The sequence below is a fragment of the Carcharodon carcharias genome, chromosome 12 (genome assembly GCF_017639515.1).
Source record: "Carcharodon carcharias isolate sCarCar2 chromosome 12, sCarCar2.pri, whole genome shotgun sequence".
NCBI lineage: Eukaryota > Metazoa > Chordata > Chondrichthyes > Lamniformes > Lamnidae > Carcharodon > Carcharodon carcharias.
This window is the reverse complement of record NC_054478.1, coordinates 75875969-75889185: the sequence shown is the minus strand read 5'-3', so window position 1 is coordinate 75889185 and position 13217 is coordinate 75875969. Positions and strand designations below refer to the sequence as shown.

Below are 13217 nucleotides of genomic sequence, written 5' to 3'. Positions count from 1 at the left end.
AAAAACTTCTGTAGCCACAGAGTGGTGAATCTATGGAATTCATTGCCACAGAAGGCTATGGAGGCTAGGTCATTGAGTGTATTTAAGATCGAGATAGATAGGTTCTTGATTGGTAAGGGGATCAAAGGTTACGGGGAGAATGGGGTTGAGAAACGTATCAGCCATGATTGAATGGCGGAGCAGACTCGAGGGCCGAATAGCCTAATTTCTGCTCCTATGTCTTATGGTCTTATAAACTACAACAGCCTCCAATTAACTATCTAATTCTGATTATTCTTAAAGTTAAATCATTCATCCTGTACAGCTTCTAAGTAGGGCTTATATGTTAAGAGATGAACAAATAATTTATTATTGAGAAAAGAATCAGAAGTGATGTGAAAATTTTTGTTTTACACAGCAAGTTGTGATCCGGGTTGCACTACCTGAAAGGATGATAGAAGTAGATTTAATAATAATTTTCAACAGGGAATTGGATAAATATTTAAAGGGAAAAATTTACAGGAGTATGGGGAAAAAACAGGGGAGTGGCACTTCCTGGCTAGCTCTACCAAAGAAACAGCAGAAGCCCAAATTGTTGAATGGCTTTCTTTTGTGTCATATCACATGGTGATTTTCTATATATGCTTGTCAGTTGTTACTTATTAGCTCTGCTGCAACAAATAAAGACTTAGTTTTTCAATTTGCAATTGTAAAGATTAGTGATCAATTGCCTTTAAAACTTTGATCATGTTAGTCTTTATTTAAAATTCAATAATTGTTCCACATTACAAAACAAATCATGGAAAAAATATTAATTTCAACAGACTGTACTCAATTAGCCTCACGAGTATTTTTGTTCAAACTTTCAATTGTTAACAGATGACAACCTGCTCAGGTAAGCTGCCCATCCTGCTTCTTTGTACATTCGTGCAGCTTCCACACAATCCTTTGCAGACAAGATCCCTCGGCCCACAATGATGACATCAGAGGCCTTCTTGTGAATCACTTCTTCAGGACTGAGATACTGTTGGCCCAGATTATCCACTGAGAAGTAAGGCAGAAGTGGAATTTGTTGAATTGATTCTATACATCCAAGAAATGGTTACAAATATTCATATACTATTTAATTGGCAAAGGAATTATCAATTTAAAGATACCTTTGTTTCTAAGACTGTATCAAAATGCTGCATCATAAACATCCTGCAAAGTCACACAAGCAAGGTTCTGATCTCAGTGATTCCGATTAATGGCTAAATATTTGCACTGCGCAAACAACCAGTCTCCTGTCTAAGGAGTTAGTGAATGGTACCGTTAAGTTTAGGCAACAAAGGGTGGTGAGGAGAAGGGAGGAAGAAGCAGTAAAATTCTCAAGCAGTTTTAGGAAAGCAATCTGAAACAGGGGTTACACAGTGGGGATGACAGTATGACAGTTAACCTAAGATTATCAGAGAATAATGACACATTGTTAACAGGCACAATTAGGAATAAGCTATTGCACTTTGCATAGTATTTAAAGAATTTTGCACAACTTGGTTTCAACATACTGACGAAACTATGGACGCATTTACTTTATTTCAATGTAGGCAGTATATCACATTGATTAGTGCTGGAAGGTATACTGGACAATGGCAGACCAGCAGAGTTGTTTTATGGCTTACTTTCAAGTGATCCCTTGAAGAGAATGTGAATGTTTGTTGCCATATAAGTTAAAGACTAGTGTGTGCCACTAAGGTGATGGGTAAGTTACCAATTCCATTTGATTTTATTTTTCATTGTTTTGTTGCTTGTGTGTACTAATAAGGACAGTACTAATTAGTTACTCATTCTAGTAATGCTTATAACCCCTGGATAATTTTGCAAAAGAACACAGAACAGACTGGTTGAAAATTGCAAATATTTGGGAAATAATAGAATTATCTAATCTATTTACTTCTTAAATAGGGGCCGGATTTTCATTTGTGGGGCGGGTAGCTCGAGTCAGGAAACTTCCCAGCCAGGCGCATTTGCCTCAGGAAAAAATGCCTTGAATGGTGCAATTTTTACTCCGTGGGCAGGATGAAGTCGGACCCCCAGTCACAGATCGGAAGTGACTACAGGGGCTGCTGAATCGGGCTGGTTAAAAGGGCTGCCTCAGTTAAGCCCTCTAGCCCTCACGCCTCTCCAACCCACTCCCCATCCATGCCAACATGCCAATCCATCTCCCCACCCACCCCCAAAGGCCCCATATGCACTCCATGGCAACCCATGCCCTCCATCCGTTCCCCATGGACCCTTTTGGTCCTTATGCCAACTCATGCCCCCCAGCCACCACCTTGTCCTTACACCTTCCAAGGCAACTCACCAAGCATCCACCATAGGCCTCAGGTGCCATGATGAGATGACAAAGTTCTAAATATCTATTACAGAGTTCTCTACATAAAAAAAAATCATCCATGAAAAAGTTGATTAATTACAGTTAAATACCATCAAGTACTTAATCCTTTATAAAAACAAACATTTGTATTTATAACCCCATATCATCCTTTAATAACCTCTTTGAACTGTCAACCAAGCTGTGAACTTACAGCCTCCCACTGTGGTAATCATAGGTTGTGAAAAGCAGTCAAGTGGAAACAGTACTATAATGATGGCATGTAGGGTTATGTAAACAAACAGCTATGGAAACAATGGAACAGATTTTATTTTGCAGTCTCAGACACAGCCGGGTAGTTCTTGTTTCAATTTTTAAAGGCCAGGGGATTTAAATAACTTGACAGCTTGACAGTTATACATACCGTATCAGCCCTTCAAGAGCATTAATGTTGCCACCATAGTGCCGTGGAACATACACTGTGGGTTGAGGCCATTCCTGGAGTGAAAAATCAGGTCTGCTTATCTTACACAGTGAGTTTGAATAGCTCAGTTAATTCATAATTCATGCCTGTGCATTTCACTTCCCGATCCCTTTCCCTTATCACCGAAAATGGTGTCTCCCAAAAATGGGGTTGGGACTTGCGCACCAGGGTCCCATCCCCATTTTTAAAGGTCCACATGTGGTGCCCAAAACAAATAGGGAACCCACTTAGTACTGAAAGGGTTAATTGAGAAATTGAATTAAATGGTGAAGCCTAAGAGAAAAATACTGCAACCTTGAAGAACAATATCATCTTGTCTGACTACTGTAGGATGAGCCCTGAGACATTCCATGTGTCTCTCTCTCTTGGGCCAAATGTAATCAAAGTTGTGATAACCAAGTGTGTAGGCACCGCACCTGTTGTGTAGGAATGGAAATTAACTAAAACATGGAGTGGTCAGTTAATGTATGCAAATAAGTGGATTGAGATGTGCAAATTTTACTGATTGGTTGTAAAATGCTTTTAAGCAAGTGTTTGTGTATTCTGCTTGGAGAGCGCACAATAGCTCTCATTGTATTACTCTCCCTTGTGCACAAGTAATAAATGGGGTTTCTATGTATTAATGATTGCTCGGTGTGATTAATCTCCAACAGTTTCTGGAGGTTCCACCAAGATGACTAGCCTCTGGGGTTGAGTCACGGAGCGCCAGCGTGAGGACCTCGCGATTCTAGGACTCCTCAGTCCGCAGCAGCCCCATTTGGGCTTCTGGGGTTCATTGGCTTGTGATCTGCCTTCACCTGCCTGTGGCTAACTCTCAGGGTAAGCCATCTATTAATTTGGCCAGTAGTTTAGTGTAAGTTAGTAGTAGTATACCCAGGGGTTCGAGTCCCCTGGAGGCGAAATAGTAGTAGTAATATCCCCAGGGGTTCGAGTACCCTGGAGGAAAAAAGTAGTAGTAGTATTCCAAGGGGTTCGAGTCCCCTGGAGGTGAAAATTAGTAGTAGTTTTCCCAGAGGTTCGAGTCCCCTGGAGGAAAAAAGTAGTAGTAGTATACCCAGGGGTTCGAATCCCCTGGAAGTGAAAAGTTAAGTAATTTCTGTGTTTTCTTTTGTGCATATTATTAAGTGAAAATGGGAAATATGACATCAAAGAAATCCCAGGATCCCCCTTTGAAGGAAACCCCAAATGCTTTACAGTCCTGAAATTGTCCAATATGTTTCTGATTGGGTTAAATGGACTCAAAGGAGAGAGCTTCCCATCAGCTGGAACTTTTAATCGGGACAGAACTGAGCACTTATAATATGTTTTAAGGGAGGTAGATAGTCTGCTACTGAATTTTCTGTAACTTAAAAAATGAATTGATCTAAGTTACAAGAGCTGTTTGTGCTGAAGAGAGGGAGAGAGAGAGAGAGCGAACCCCTAGGGGTTAATGAGCAATTGACAAGCAGCAGCAGAGAAAATGTGAGCTTTCGTCAGTTTGAAGGTCCCTATAGGTGGAGCCTTCAAGATCCCTTTATTCCCCACTGCTACTCGAAACTTCGTTTAGAGTTAAGTTCAATATTATAGGAGTATCGATACATACCTTTATCTATGTGTTTGTTTGTGTGCAATGAAGCATTTGTATGTGAGCTTTAATGTGTTTTCTTCCCTGAATTGTCTTTTGTGTGTGCAGTTGTTCTTCCTTGAATTGTCTTTTGTGTGTGTAGTTGAGCACTTTAGAGTCGAAAGCCCCATATTAGATTAAAAGAAAAGTTTATTCAAATATTCCAAAGTTTTGCGTACAAGGTTTGAGTTGAGATTTCTGGCAAAAATCGTAATTTGATGGTAGCGTAAAGATAAAACAGGGCTTGCCTTTGTCTGAGATGAACCAACCATTGTATCACCCCCTTGCAGACTAGTAGAGAATAACCCTCATCATCAGCTTCTAAGCTGATTGGGATTAATACATACGAGTTCGTATTCTAAAATTCTGAAAAAATTACTTGAAATTCAAAGATTCTAAGAAAACCAAAAGACATAAACACAAGGTCTAGGTGTTTCCAATGGATAAACAGGGGTTTCTTATGAAGAGATGAATTAAATATTAAAGGAAATCTGCTTTCCAAAAGCACTGGAATTTGAATTTGGGACAATCTTGAGATGTAAAGTGCAGTGTAATTTAACAGATTACTTTTGAATCACCAGGATGCCACCTAAGATAAAGAATGTGATAAACATACGGAAATTATAACTTGGATACAAATCATTACACATGAAAAAGAGGTTGTTTTAATTCTGATAGTGTAAATTACAGTTCTTACAAGGTTTAAAAAATTTGAGGTTTGGCTCTTGATAAAGTTCTCAAAAGGGAATTTTCATTTTAAAAGGTTTGACAACAATTGGCACTAAGTCAAATGCTGCAAGCTTTTGTGTTTGTAAGTCTGTTCCCAAAATGTGGAGTTAAGCTCAAGACGTTGACAAAGTTTGGCAGAAATCCACTTTTTGGCCGAGTTAATGAACCTGGGATAATGCAAAAAAAAAAGTCAGACATAATTTACTGGGACAATAAGATGTCGTTTGAGAAGATAAGGAAGCAAAACATGTCAATGCTTGTTTCTGTTTTAAAACTGTTATGAGAATACTTTATTGGACTGCAACGTCTCTCCAGACAACGTGAACAAGATAAGATGGTAGCTGTTGCATGTGTAAACTGGTATGAGGAAAGTAGGAGAAAGAGTTAGGGAAAGAGGACATAATGTACAAACTGTTTTAAGGGAAATGAATTTGATAATCTGGCCGTCAACTGAGGCATTGGAACTGCCTAAAGAGTAAGGAAACATTTTAAACATCAAGACAATAGAGAAATTGACTTCAAGAGAATCAAGATGACCATGGTCAAAAAAAAACTTAGTTTTACCTCTATGTGGTATCTGTAGTTCAGGAATTGAAATGTAAGGAGAAATAATATTTAACAACAATTTACCACAAGATGGATACAGGTAAAGGAAAAGCTGGAAAAAGGCTAAATAGATGTATTACTGATTATATTAACGTGCCTGTGAGCTACAAGAAGTAAGATCACAGGATTAATACCTTGGTGACAGGCAGAGTTAAGCGGTTCCCAGAGAGAACCATCACTGGAAGTGAAGATACTGAGCCATTGAAAGATAGGATAAGAAGGTGCACTGTAGAGTTGTGTTGGCAGTTTAAGGATTTGAGGCTTGACAAGAGACAGCAACAGGAGAGAGTAAACTGGAAGGAGTGGGGGTGCTTACCCAGATGGATTCTTACCCAGGGAACTCACTTCACAGGGAGAGTCATTAAAGAAGTGTGTAATCTTAAGGAGATTAAACAGAAATTCCATATTCCTTACCACCCCCAGAGTCCAGGGATGGTGGAAAGGATGAACTGAACTTTAAAAACATCTATAGCCTAAGCAATTCAGGAGACAGGCAACAACTGGGCCACAGTATTACCCAGCATTCTGATGCACCTTAGGGCTACACCAAATAGGACTACCAGGTTCACCGCATTGAACTGATAACAGGAAGGGCTATGCAATTACCTGAAGGCATTATAATAGGAGGCCACTGAAAGGAATAATACAGGACAATGTAACTCTTTCGAGTACAAACCCGTTTCCATCTGTTTCGGACGAAGTTACATTGTTTCATAGTTTGCCATTGTGAGATTTGAACTCTTGATCTTGGGGTTACAAACCCAGTACCATAACCACTTGGCTATTTAGGACAAGCAATATTATATGTCCCAGGTGGGGGGACTGTGAGCAAGTGATGTAACTCTTTCGAGTTCCAGAAGCTGTAACGCTTTCGAGTACAAACCCGTTTCCATCTGTTTCAGATTTAGTTACATTGTTTCATAGTTTGCCATTGTGAGATTTGAACTCTTGATCTTGGGGTTACAAACCCAGTACCATAACCACTTGGCTATTTAGGCCAAGCTTGTGCCTGAAAGGTGGAATTGAACTACTCTGTCGCTAGACAGCTACAGGTTTGAAGCCTTCACCCCAGACCACTGAGTGTCATCCAGGCCTGGAGTGTAACTTTTTCGAGTACAAACACATTTCCATCTGTTTCAGATGAAGTTACATTGTTTCATAGTTTGCCATTGTGAGATTTGAACTCTTGATAGTTTTGCCATTGTGAGATTTGAACTCTTGATCTTGGGGTTACAAACCCAGTACTATAACCACTTGGCTATTCAGGCCAAGCTACAGGACAATGTAAGGGAATTAAGTAGGCAATTACATTCATTGAGAGAGGAATTTAGAGACTGACAGATGATTAAGGATATGGAAACAGGCAAATCCAAAGAGCAACAATGGACCCCCCCAAGTGGAGAATAAGGTGATGGTCAAGGTGAGCTCGGAGCGAACAGGCATGGACCATACGAGGTAATTATGACAGGTGATACATGCGCACTTGTAGATATGAGAACGAGAGCCGATGTTAATGTCTCCACAGATCTACGATCCTGGTCGTGGGCATATCAGTACTGGCAACAAGGTCGGGGATCATCACTGCTCATCCCGCACCGCAAGAGGAACTTTGGTACAGCATGGACAGTGCCGAATGCGACACGCAATGGGGAATGATAAATGTAACAGTAGGAGAACAAGTGCTTTCAAATTGTAGTAGGGTTTGCTTCAGATCGGGCATAGGAGGTCCACCACGACCCAGCCACCTCCCATCTCTACTTTCACAGTCCAAGTAGAGATAATTGAAGACCCTCAAACCACGCCGACTGATCCATCTTGTCCGACTATGCATCCAGGACCAACGAATGGTTTGGTACTGGTTAATCAGAAGTTTTGTATGATAATGCACACCATGAGCTGGTACACGTAGTCTTGAACATATCTGGAATCGTCCTGCCCCAGTGGTGCTCAACCCATACCCAATCACTCTATACGGCTCTGACGCGCCAGTTGATGACTGAAGCAGTTCAGTTCAACGCCAAGATGTGATCAGGCTTGGGAGGAAACCGCATTAAGCGCAGCCTGATAAATTATGCCACTACGATATTCAATATAGGGACATCGTTGGTTAATCCAAACCTTGGCTACCGTGCTCGAAAATCATGCAGGGACTATCAATAAATTAACTGAAATAGGGAAAAATATTTCAGACGAAGCGAGCAGAAATGATGTATGCAGCACCTATGGATCTTAGGCATTGGAACAAGCCCAAGAAAATTTAAGACAGATTAAAGAAGTAGTCCCTTTATGGGTAACTAATGAGCATTTATTGAATCTCTCACGACACAAGAATCATGACTTGACCTGTTGCTAGCTCAGAGGTTTAACACGTGTATGTAGAATGAATGTTGAATGTATAGTGAATAGTAATATGCTAATAGGCATTGTATTAGTAATATCTGTCATACCTATGTCAATGACATAACCCAGGCAAGACGCCCACAGAGACTGCTGGTACGGAACCCCAGCCATGGGGCCCGTTTGTACGCCTACAAAGGGACTTTATACAAATGCCTAAATGTATGGGATATGATTATGTTTTAGTTCTGGTATGTTTGTTCTCGCGATGGGTGGAGGCGTATCCCACCCGACGAACTGATGCTGTTGTTGTTGTAAAATTGTTGTTGCATGAAATCATACCCAGATTTGGGGGACCAGAGATTTTATCGAGTGATAATGGGCCTCATTTTACCGTTAGAGTGATAAAGGAACTGTTGAAGGCCTTACAATGCAACCATCACTTTTCCTGCCCTACCAACCCCAGTCTACTGGGGCGGTGGAAAGACAAAATGGTATTCTGAAAAACAAACTAGCTAAATTATGTGGAGAAACTGGTTTGAAATTACCTGAAGCTCTACCCTTGGCCCTCATGAAAATGCGCTCTCACCCTAACTGTACCACCTCCCTCACTCCTTATGATGTTGTAATGGGATGTCCTATGTGCCTCCCAATGGCCCCACCTTTGTCTGCTAGGGAAATGGACATCCACACTATGGATGAGGGAATGATTACATACTGTATAGCGCTCACTAATTCTCTCAAGGGCTTGCATATACAAGTAGTAGAAGCTCAGAAAAAGCCCACCATTGAAGATTGCTATCAATACCAGCCCGCAGACCGAGTCCTAGTAAAGACCTTCAGGAGAAAGAACTGTTTGGAACCTTGATGGGAAGGGCCTTTCCAAGTCCTGCTCACCACCCATTTGGCCATGAAGGTTGAAGGACGACCCTTGTGGATCCACGCATCGCATGTCAAGCGGACGTTGACCTCGGCCGGAAGTGCTTGTGCAAGAACTTTAACTGAGCCGTCAGAATGCTGACTCTGATTTGGATCCTGTCCTGCGTGGTCCTTGCAGGGGCATGGAATACCAATCCTGCAGTTCAATGAATGCAGGCCGTCGCCTCGCAAGTTAATCAGACTAAATGTTGTATTTATACTCATTTTCCTGTTAACCCCTCCTCCTCAGTGATGCATTTTTTGGCTTTCCCCTCAGATTCTACATCCCTAGTTAATACAGGGGCCCTCATTCATCGAACGCCTATTTGGAGACGGGAGCCCACCTTTGTGGTCGTTAAGGGCCCGGCCTGGCTATGCGTCAAGAGAAATTATACCAAGGGTAGTACTCGGGGGCGTGAGTTGTCATTGGGTTCCTGTGCCTAACTTGCTGATTCAAGCCAGCTATTCCCTCCCTATCCTCTAGAATCAGGATTCCACTGAGGAAGAAGCTCAGCGACTAGGATACATAGAACTTGGCTAATGGTGGTGGATTGTCCTTTCAGGACAATGTGGAGGGAGGGGGGAAAGTGTGGTGGCCTAGACAAGTAGGAAACCCACTTAGTACTGAAAGGGTTAATGGAGAAATTGAATTAAATGCTGAGGCCTAAGAGAAAAATACTGCAACTTTGAAGAACAATATAATCTTGTCTGACTACTGTAGGATGAGCCCTGAGACATTACACGTGTCTCTCTCTCGGGCCGAATGTAATCCCAGTTGTGATAACCAAGTGTGTAGGCACCGCACCTGTTGTGTAGGAATGGAAATTAACTAAAACATGGATTGGTCAGTTAATGTATACAAATAAGTGGATTGAGAAATGCAAAATTTACTGATTGGTTGTAAAATGCTTTTAAGCAAGTGTTTGTGTATTCTGCTTGGATAGCGTACAATAGCTCTCGTATTACTCTCCCTTGTGCACAAGTAATAAATGGGGTTTCTATGTATTAATGATGCCTCGGTGTGATTAATCTCCGACACACAGTCATCACGACTCCACAAAAACTCAGACCTAAATTTTGTCATAGTTTGACATCAAGAGATATAATACTGGATAGCCACCGTTGGTGGCTGTTCCTTCAGCTCCCAGGCTCCAATCTCTGGAATTCTGTCCTCTAAGTCTTCCTTTAATGTGCTCCTTGAATCCTACCTCTTTGACCCAGCTTTTTGTCATCTTTCCTTATGTCATACATTGTTAAATTTTGTTTGATAACACTCCTGTGAAGTTTTTGGGGATGTTTTACAATATTAAAGGTGCAATACAAATGCAAGTTGATGAGACAATGCAGCCGTTTTTAAACTGGGAAAACATTTAAAAATCAAAACTGGTTCAGATTTTAGTTTTTATCCCAGGCCAGAAGAGCAAATGTGACTGTGCTGCAGCCTTAATAGCCATTGGGAGGTAGCTGAGGTTTTACGTATTTAAGGTGGTATGCCAAAGAGATAACTGCAGCACTGGGCATGTCCGAATCAATCTCTTGCAACAGCTGAAGGCATTTCATTAGCAGGAGACAGTTGGGGAGTTGGGGGTGGTGGCAGAAAGAGAGGTGCTAAATATGTGTAATAAATAAGTTGCTTAAATGAAAGGAGAACAAAGTGCTGGGATGTGACAGGATACATAAAAGCATCCTGAAGGAAACAGAGGGAAAAGGAGCCATAAAAGAGCTTATGGAATACTGGATTTTGGCGTGTACGAATTATAGGATATAAAATAGCATCATACCAAGGCTTCTTTGGCGGCATCTTTCACACTTGGTACTACCAACTCTTACTTGGACAAGGCAATAGGTGCATGGAAGCATCAACACCTCCTGGTCATACACTATCCCAACATACAACACTTGTCCTTCATCACCGGGTGAAAACCTTGCAAACCCCTACCTAACAACATTGTGGTAATATAACCCATCACTACCTGTCAACGACAACTTGGGAAAGTAATAAAAGCCGGTAATGGCCACACCCTGAGAATGACTGGGGAAAAAAGCAGGTTCAGATTCACTAGGATGGCCTCTGATATGAGGCAAACAAATATAAAGAAAGACTTGAACAACTGGGGCTACTTCGATTCAACTGAAGACATTATGCGGTAATGTGAAAGAGGTAATTTAAAATTATGAAGGGACTGGACAGAGGCGATAGAAACACACCGTTTCAAGTAAAAAAAGGTGTATAGATACAAGTGTGTCTCTGGTTGATGCATCAAGTGTGTTAGCATAGTGGGTGGTGTGTAGTGTCACCTCTTGCTTTCAGCTCTCACCACTGACTAGCCGTATAACTATTGCCTCCCCATGGCGACATACGTGAATTGGGTACCTCATGGACCCACGCTAAAGTACAGGGGACCCGGAGGAGACCTGACCCCCAGACACCTGGCATACAGGCCCACCAGAGTGTGGTTGCATCCTGGTGCCCACAAATCAGACACCCAGCTATGGGTAAATAGCCCCACTGCTATGACTGAAGGAGGCTAACAGCATAAGAAACAGGAGGGGTAGATCACATGGCCCATCGAGCCTGATCCGCCATTCAATATGATCATGGGCTTCAACTCCATCTTCCAGTCCACTCCCTATATCCCTCAATTCCATGAGGCCCCAAAAATCGGTCTATCCCAGCCTTAAATGTTTTCAACGATGGAATATCCACAACCCTCTGCAGTACAGAACTTCAAAGATTCACAACCCTTTGAATGAATTAATTTCTCCTTATTTTAGTCCTAAATGATTGGTTGCTTATTGTGAGACTGTGCCCCTATGTTTTAGACGCCCTAACCAGTGGAAACAATCTCTCAGTGTCCACCCTATTAAGCCCCTTCAGGATTTAGTAAGTTTCAATGAGATTGCCTCTCATGTTCTTTGGAGTTTAAAAGAATAATTTATTCAACCTCTCATCACAGAACAACTGGGATGACCCAGGAACCAATTTAGTGAACCTTCGCTGTACCGCCTCCAATGCAAGTTTTTCCTTTCTTAAATGTAGAGACCAAACTGCACACAGTACTCCAAATGTGGTCTCACCAAAACCCTGTATAACTGTAGCAAGACTTCTTTATTCTTGTACTCCAATCCCCTTGCAATAAAGGCGAACATGCCATTTGCCTTCCCAATTGCTTGCTGCACTTGCAAGCTAACTTTGTGTTCCTTGTACAAGCACATCCAGCTCTCTTTTGATCATCAACATTTACAAGTTTCTTACCTTTCAAAAAATATTTTGCCCCTTTATTCTTACGACCAAAGTGAATAACTTCACGCTTCCCTATAGTATACTCCATCTGCCATCTTGTTGCTCACTCACTTTGCTTATATCTCTTTGCAGCCTCTCTACATCAACCCCACAACTTACCTTTCTGCTTAGTTTGATATCATCAGCAAACTTTGATACCTTACTCTCCATCTCTTCATCTAAATCATTAATATAGATTGTAAATAGTGGAGGCCCCAGCATTAATCCTTGTGGCACTCTACTATTCACTGTCTGCCAACTTGAAAAAGCCCCGTTTCTGCCCACTGTCTGCTTTATATCCATTAACCAATCTTCCATCTATACTAATGTAATTACCCCCAACTCCGTGAGCTCTTTTTTTGCCTATTAATCTTTTGCGCAGCAAAAGATCAGTTGACCTCCAGCCAATGCTATTCACTTGAGCCAGCTGCGGAAGGATCTGCCACCCACAAATTGGCCTCTACAGCCACAACAGACAATGTTCAATACAGAAAAATACAGACATACACCCTGGGTGCAGTCCATCATCCCGCAAGATAGCTGGATGCCAAAATAAAAAAAAGATGAGAAGGAAATTTACGACAAAGGAAACATTAGAAAAAAGGATAAGAGGCTGTTGATTGTGTTATTAAAGTTATCAGTCATGTCAACGATTAATAGGTTAGATGGGTGGATGAAAGCAAGTGACATGAATGGATATGGGGAACAGGGTCTGTCCATGGGTTAGGACTACTGCTTGCGTAGCAACTGCTTAGTTGGAACGAACAGCCTGTTTGTGTATAATTTTGCATAACCTTTAGCTCTCAATAACCCTGTCTGTCAAATGTTAATTATAATTGCTATATCATTCTTTGATGGCTTCACACTGATCAACCACCATTTCAGCCACACAGAACTGAACAGAGAGAGGCCAACCTCTGATACTACC

The 13217-nt window shown here is 41.5% G+C and overlaps 1 protein-coding gene and 1 non-coding gene across 3 annotated transcripts in view; both read right to left on the bottom strand.

Moving 5' to 3' along the window:
* Positions 1 to 719: 719 nt before the first annotated feature.
* The window catches only part of umps (uridine monophosphate synthetase), a 38087-nt gene continuing 25589 nt past the window's right edge, over positions 720 to 13217 (bottom strand). The window contains exons 6-7 of one of the 2 annotated variants that reach the window (XM_041201798.1): positions 2754 to 2827; positions 720 to 1023 (exon numbers count right to left, since the gene is read on the bottom strand). In XM_041201798.1, the coding sequence (XP_041057732.1) occupies positions 2775 to 2827 (53 nt within the window). In that variant the 3' untranslated portion in view covers positions 720 to 1023; positions 2754 to 2774. The remainder of the gene's footprint in view (positions 1024 to 2753; positions 2828 to 13217) is intronic. The other variant, XM_041201797.1, reaches the window with a different exon arrangement.
* Positions 6758 to 6844, bottom strand: trnastop-uca. The gene has a single exon. It is a non-coding gene; the product is annotated as a tRNA-Sec (tRNA).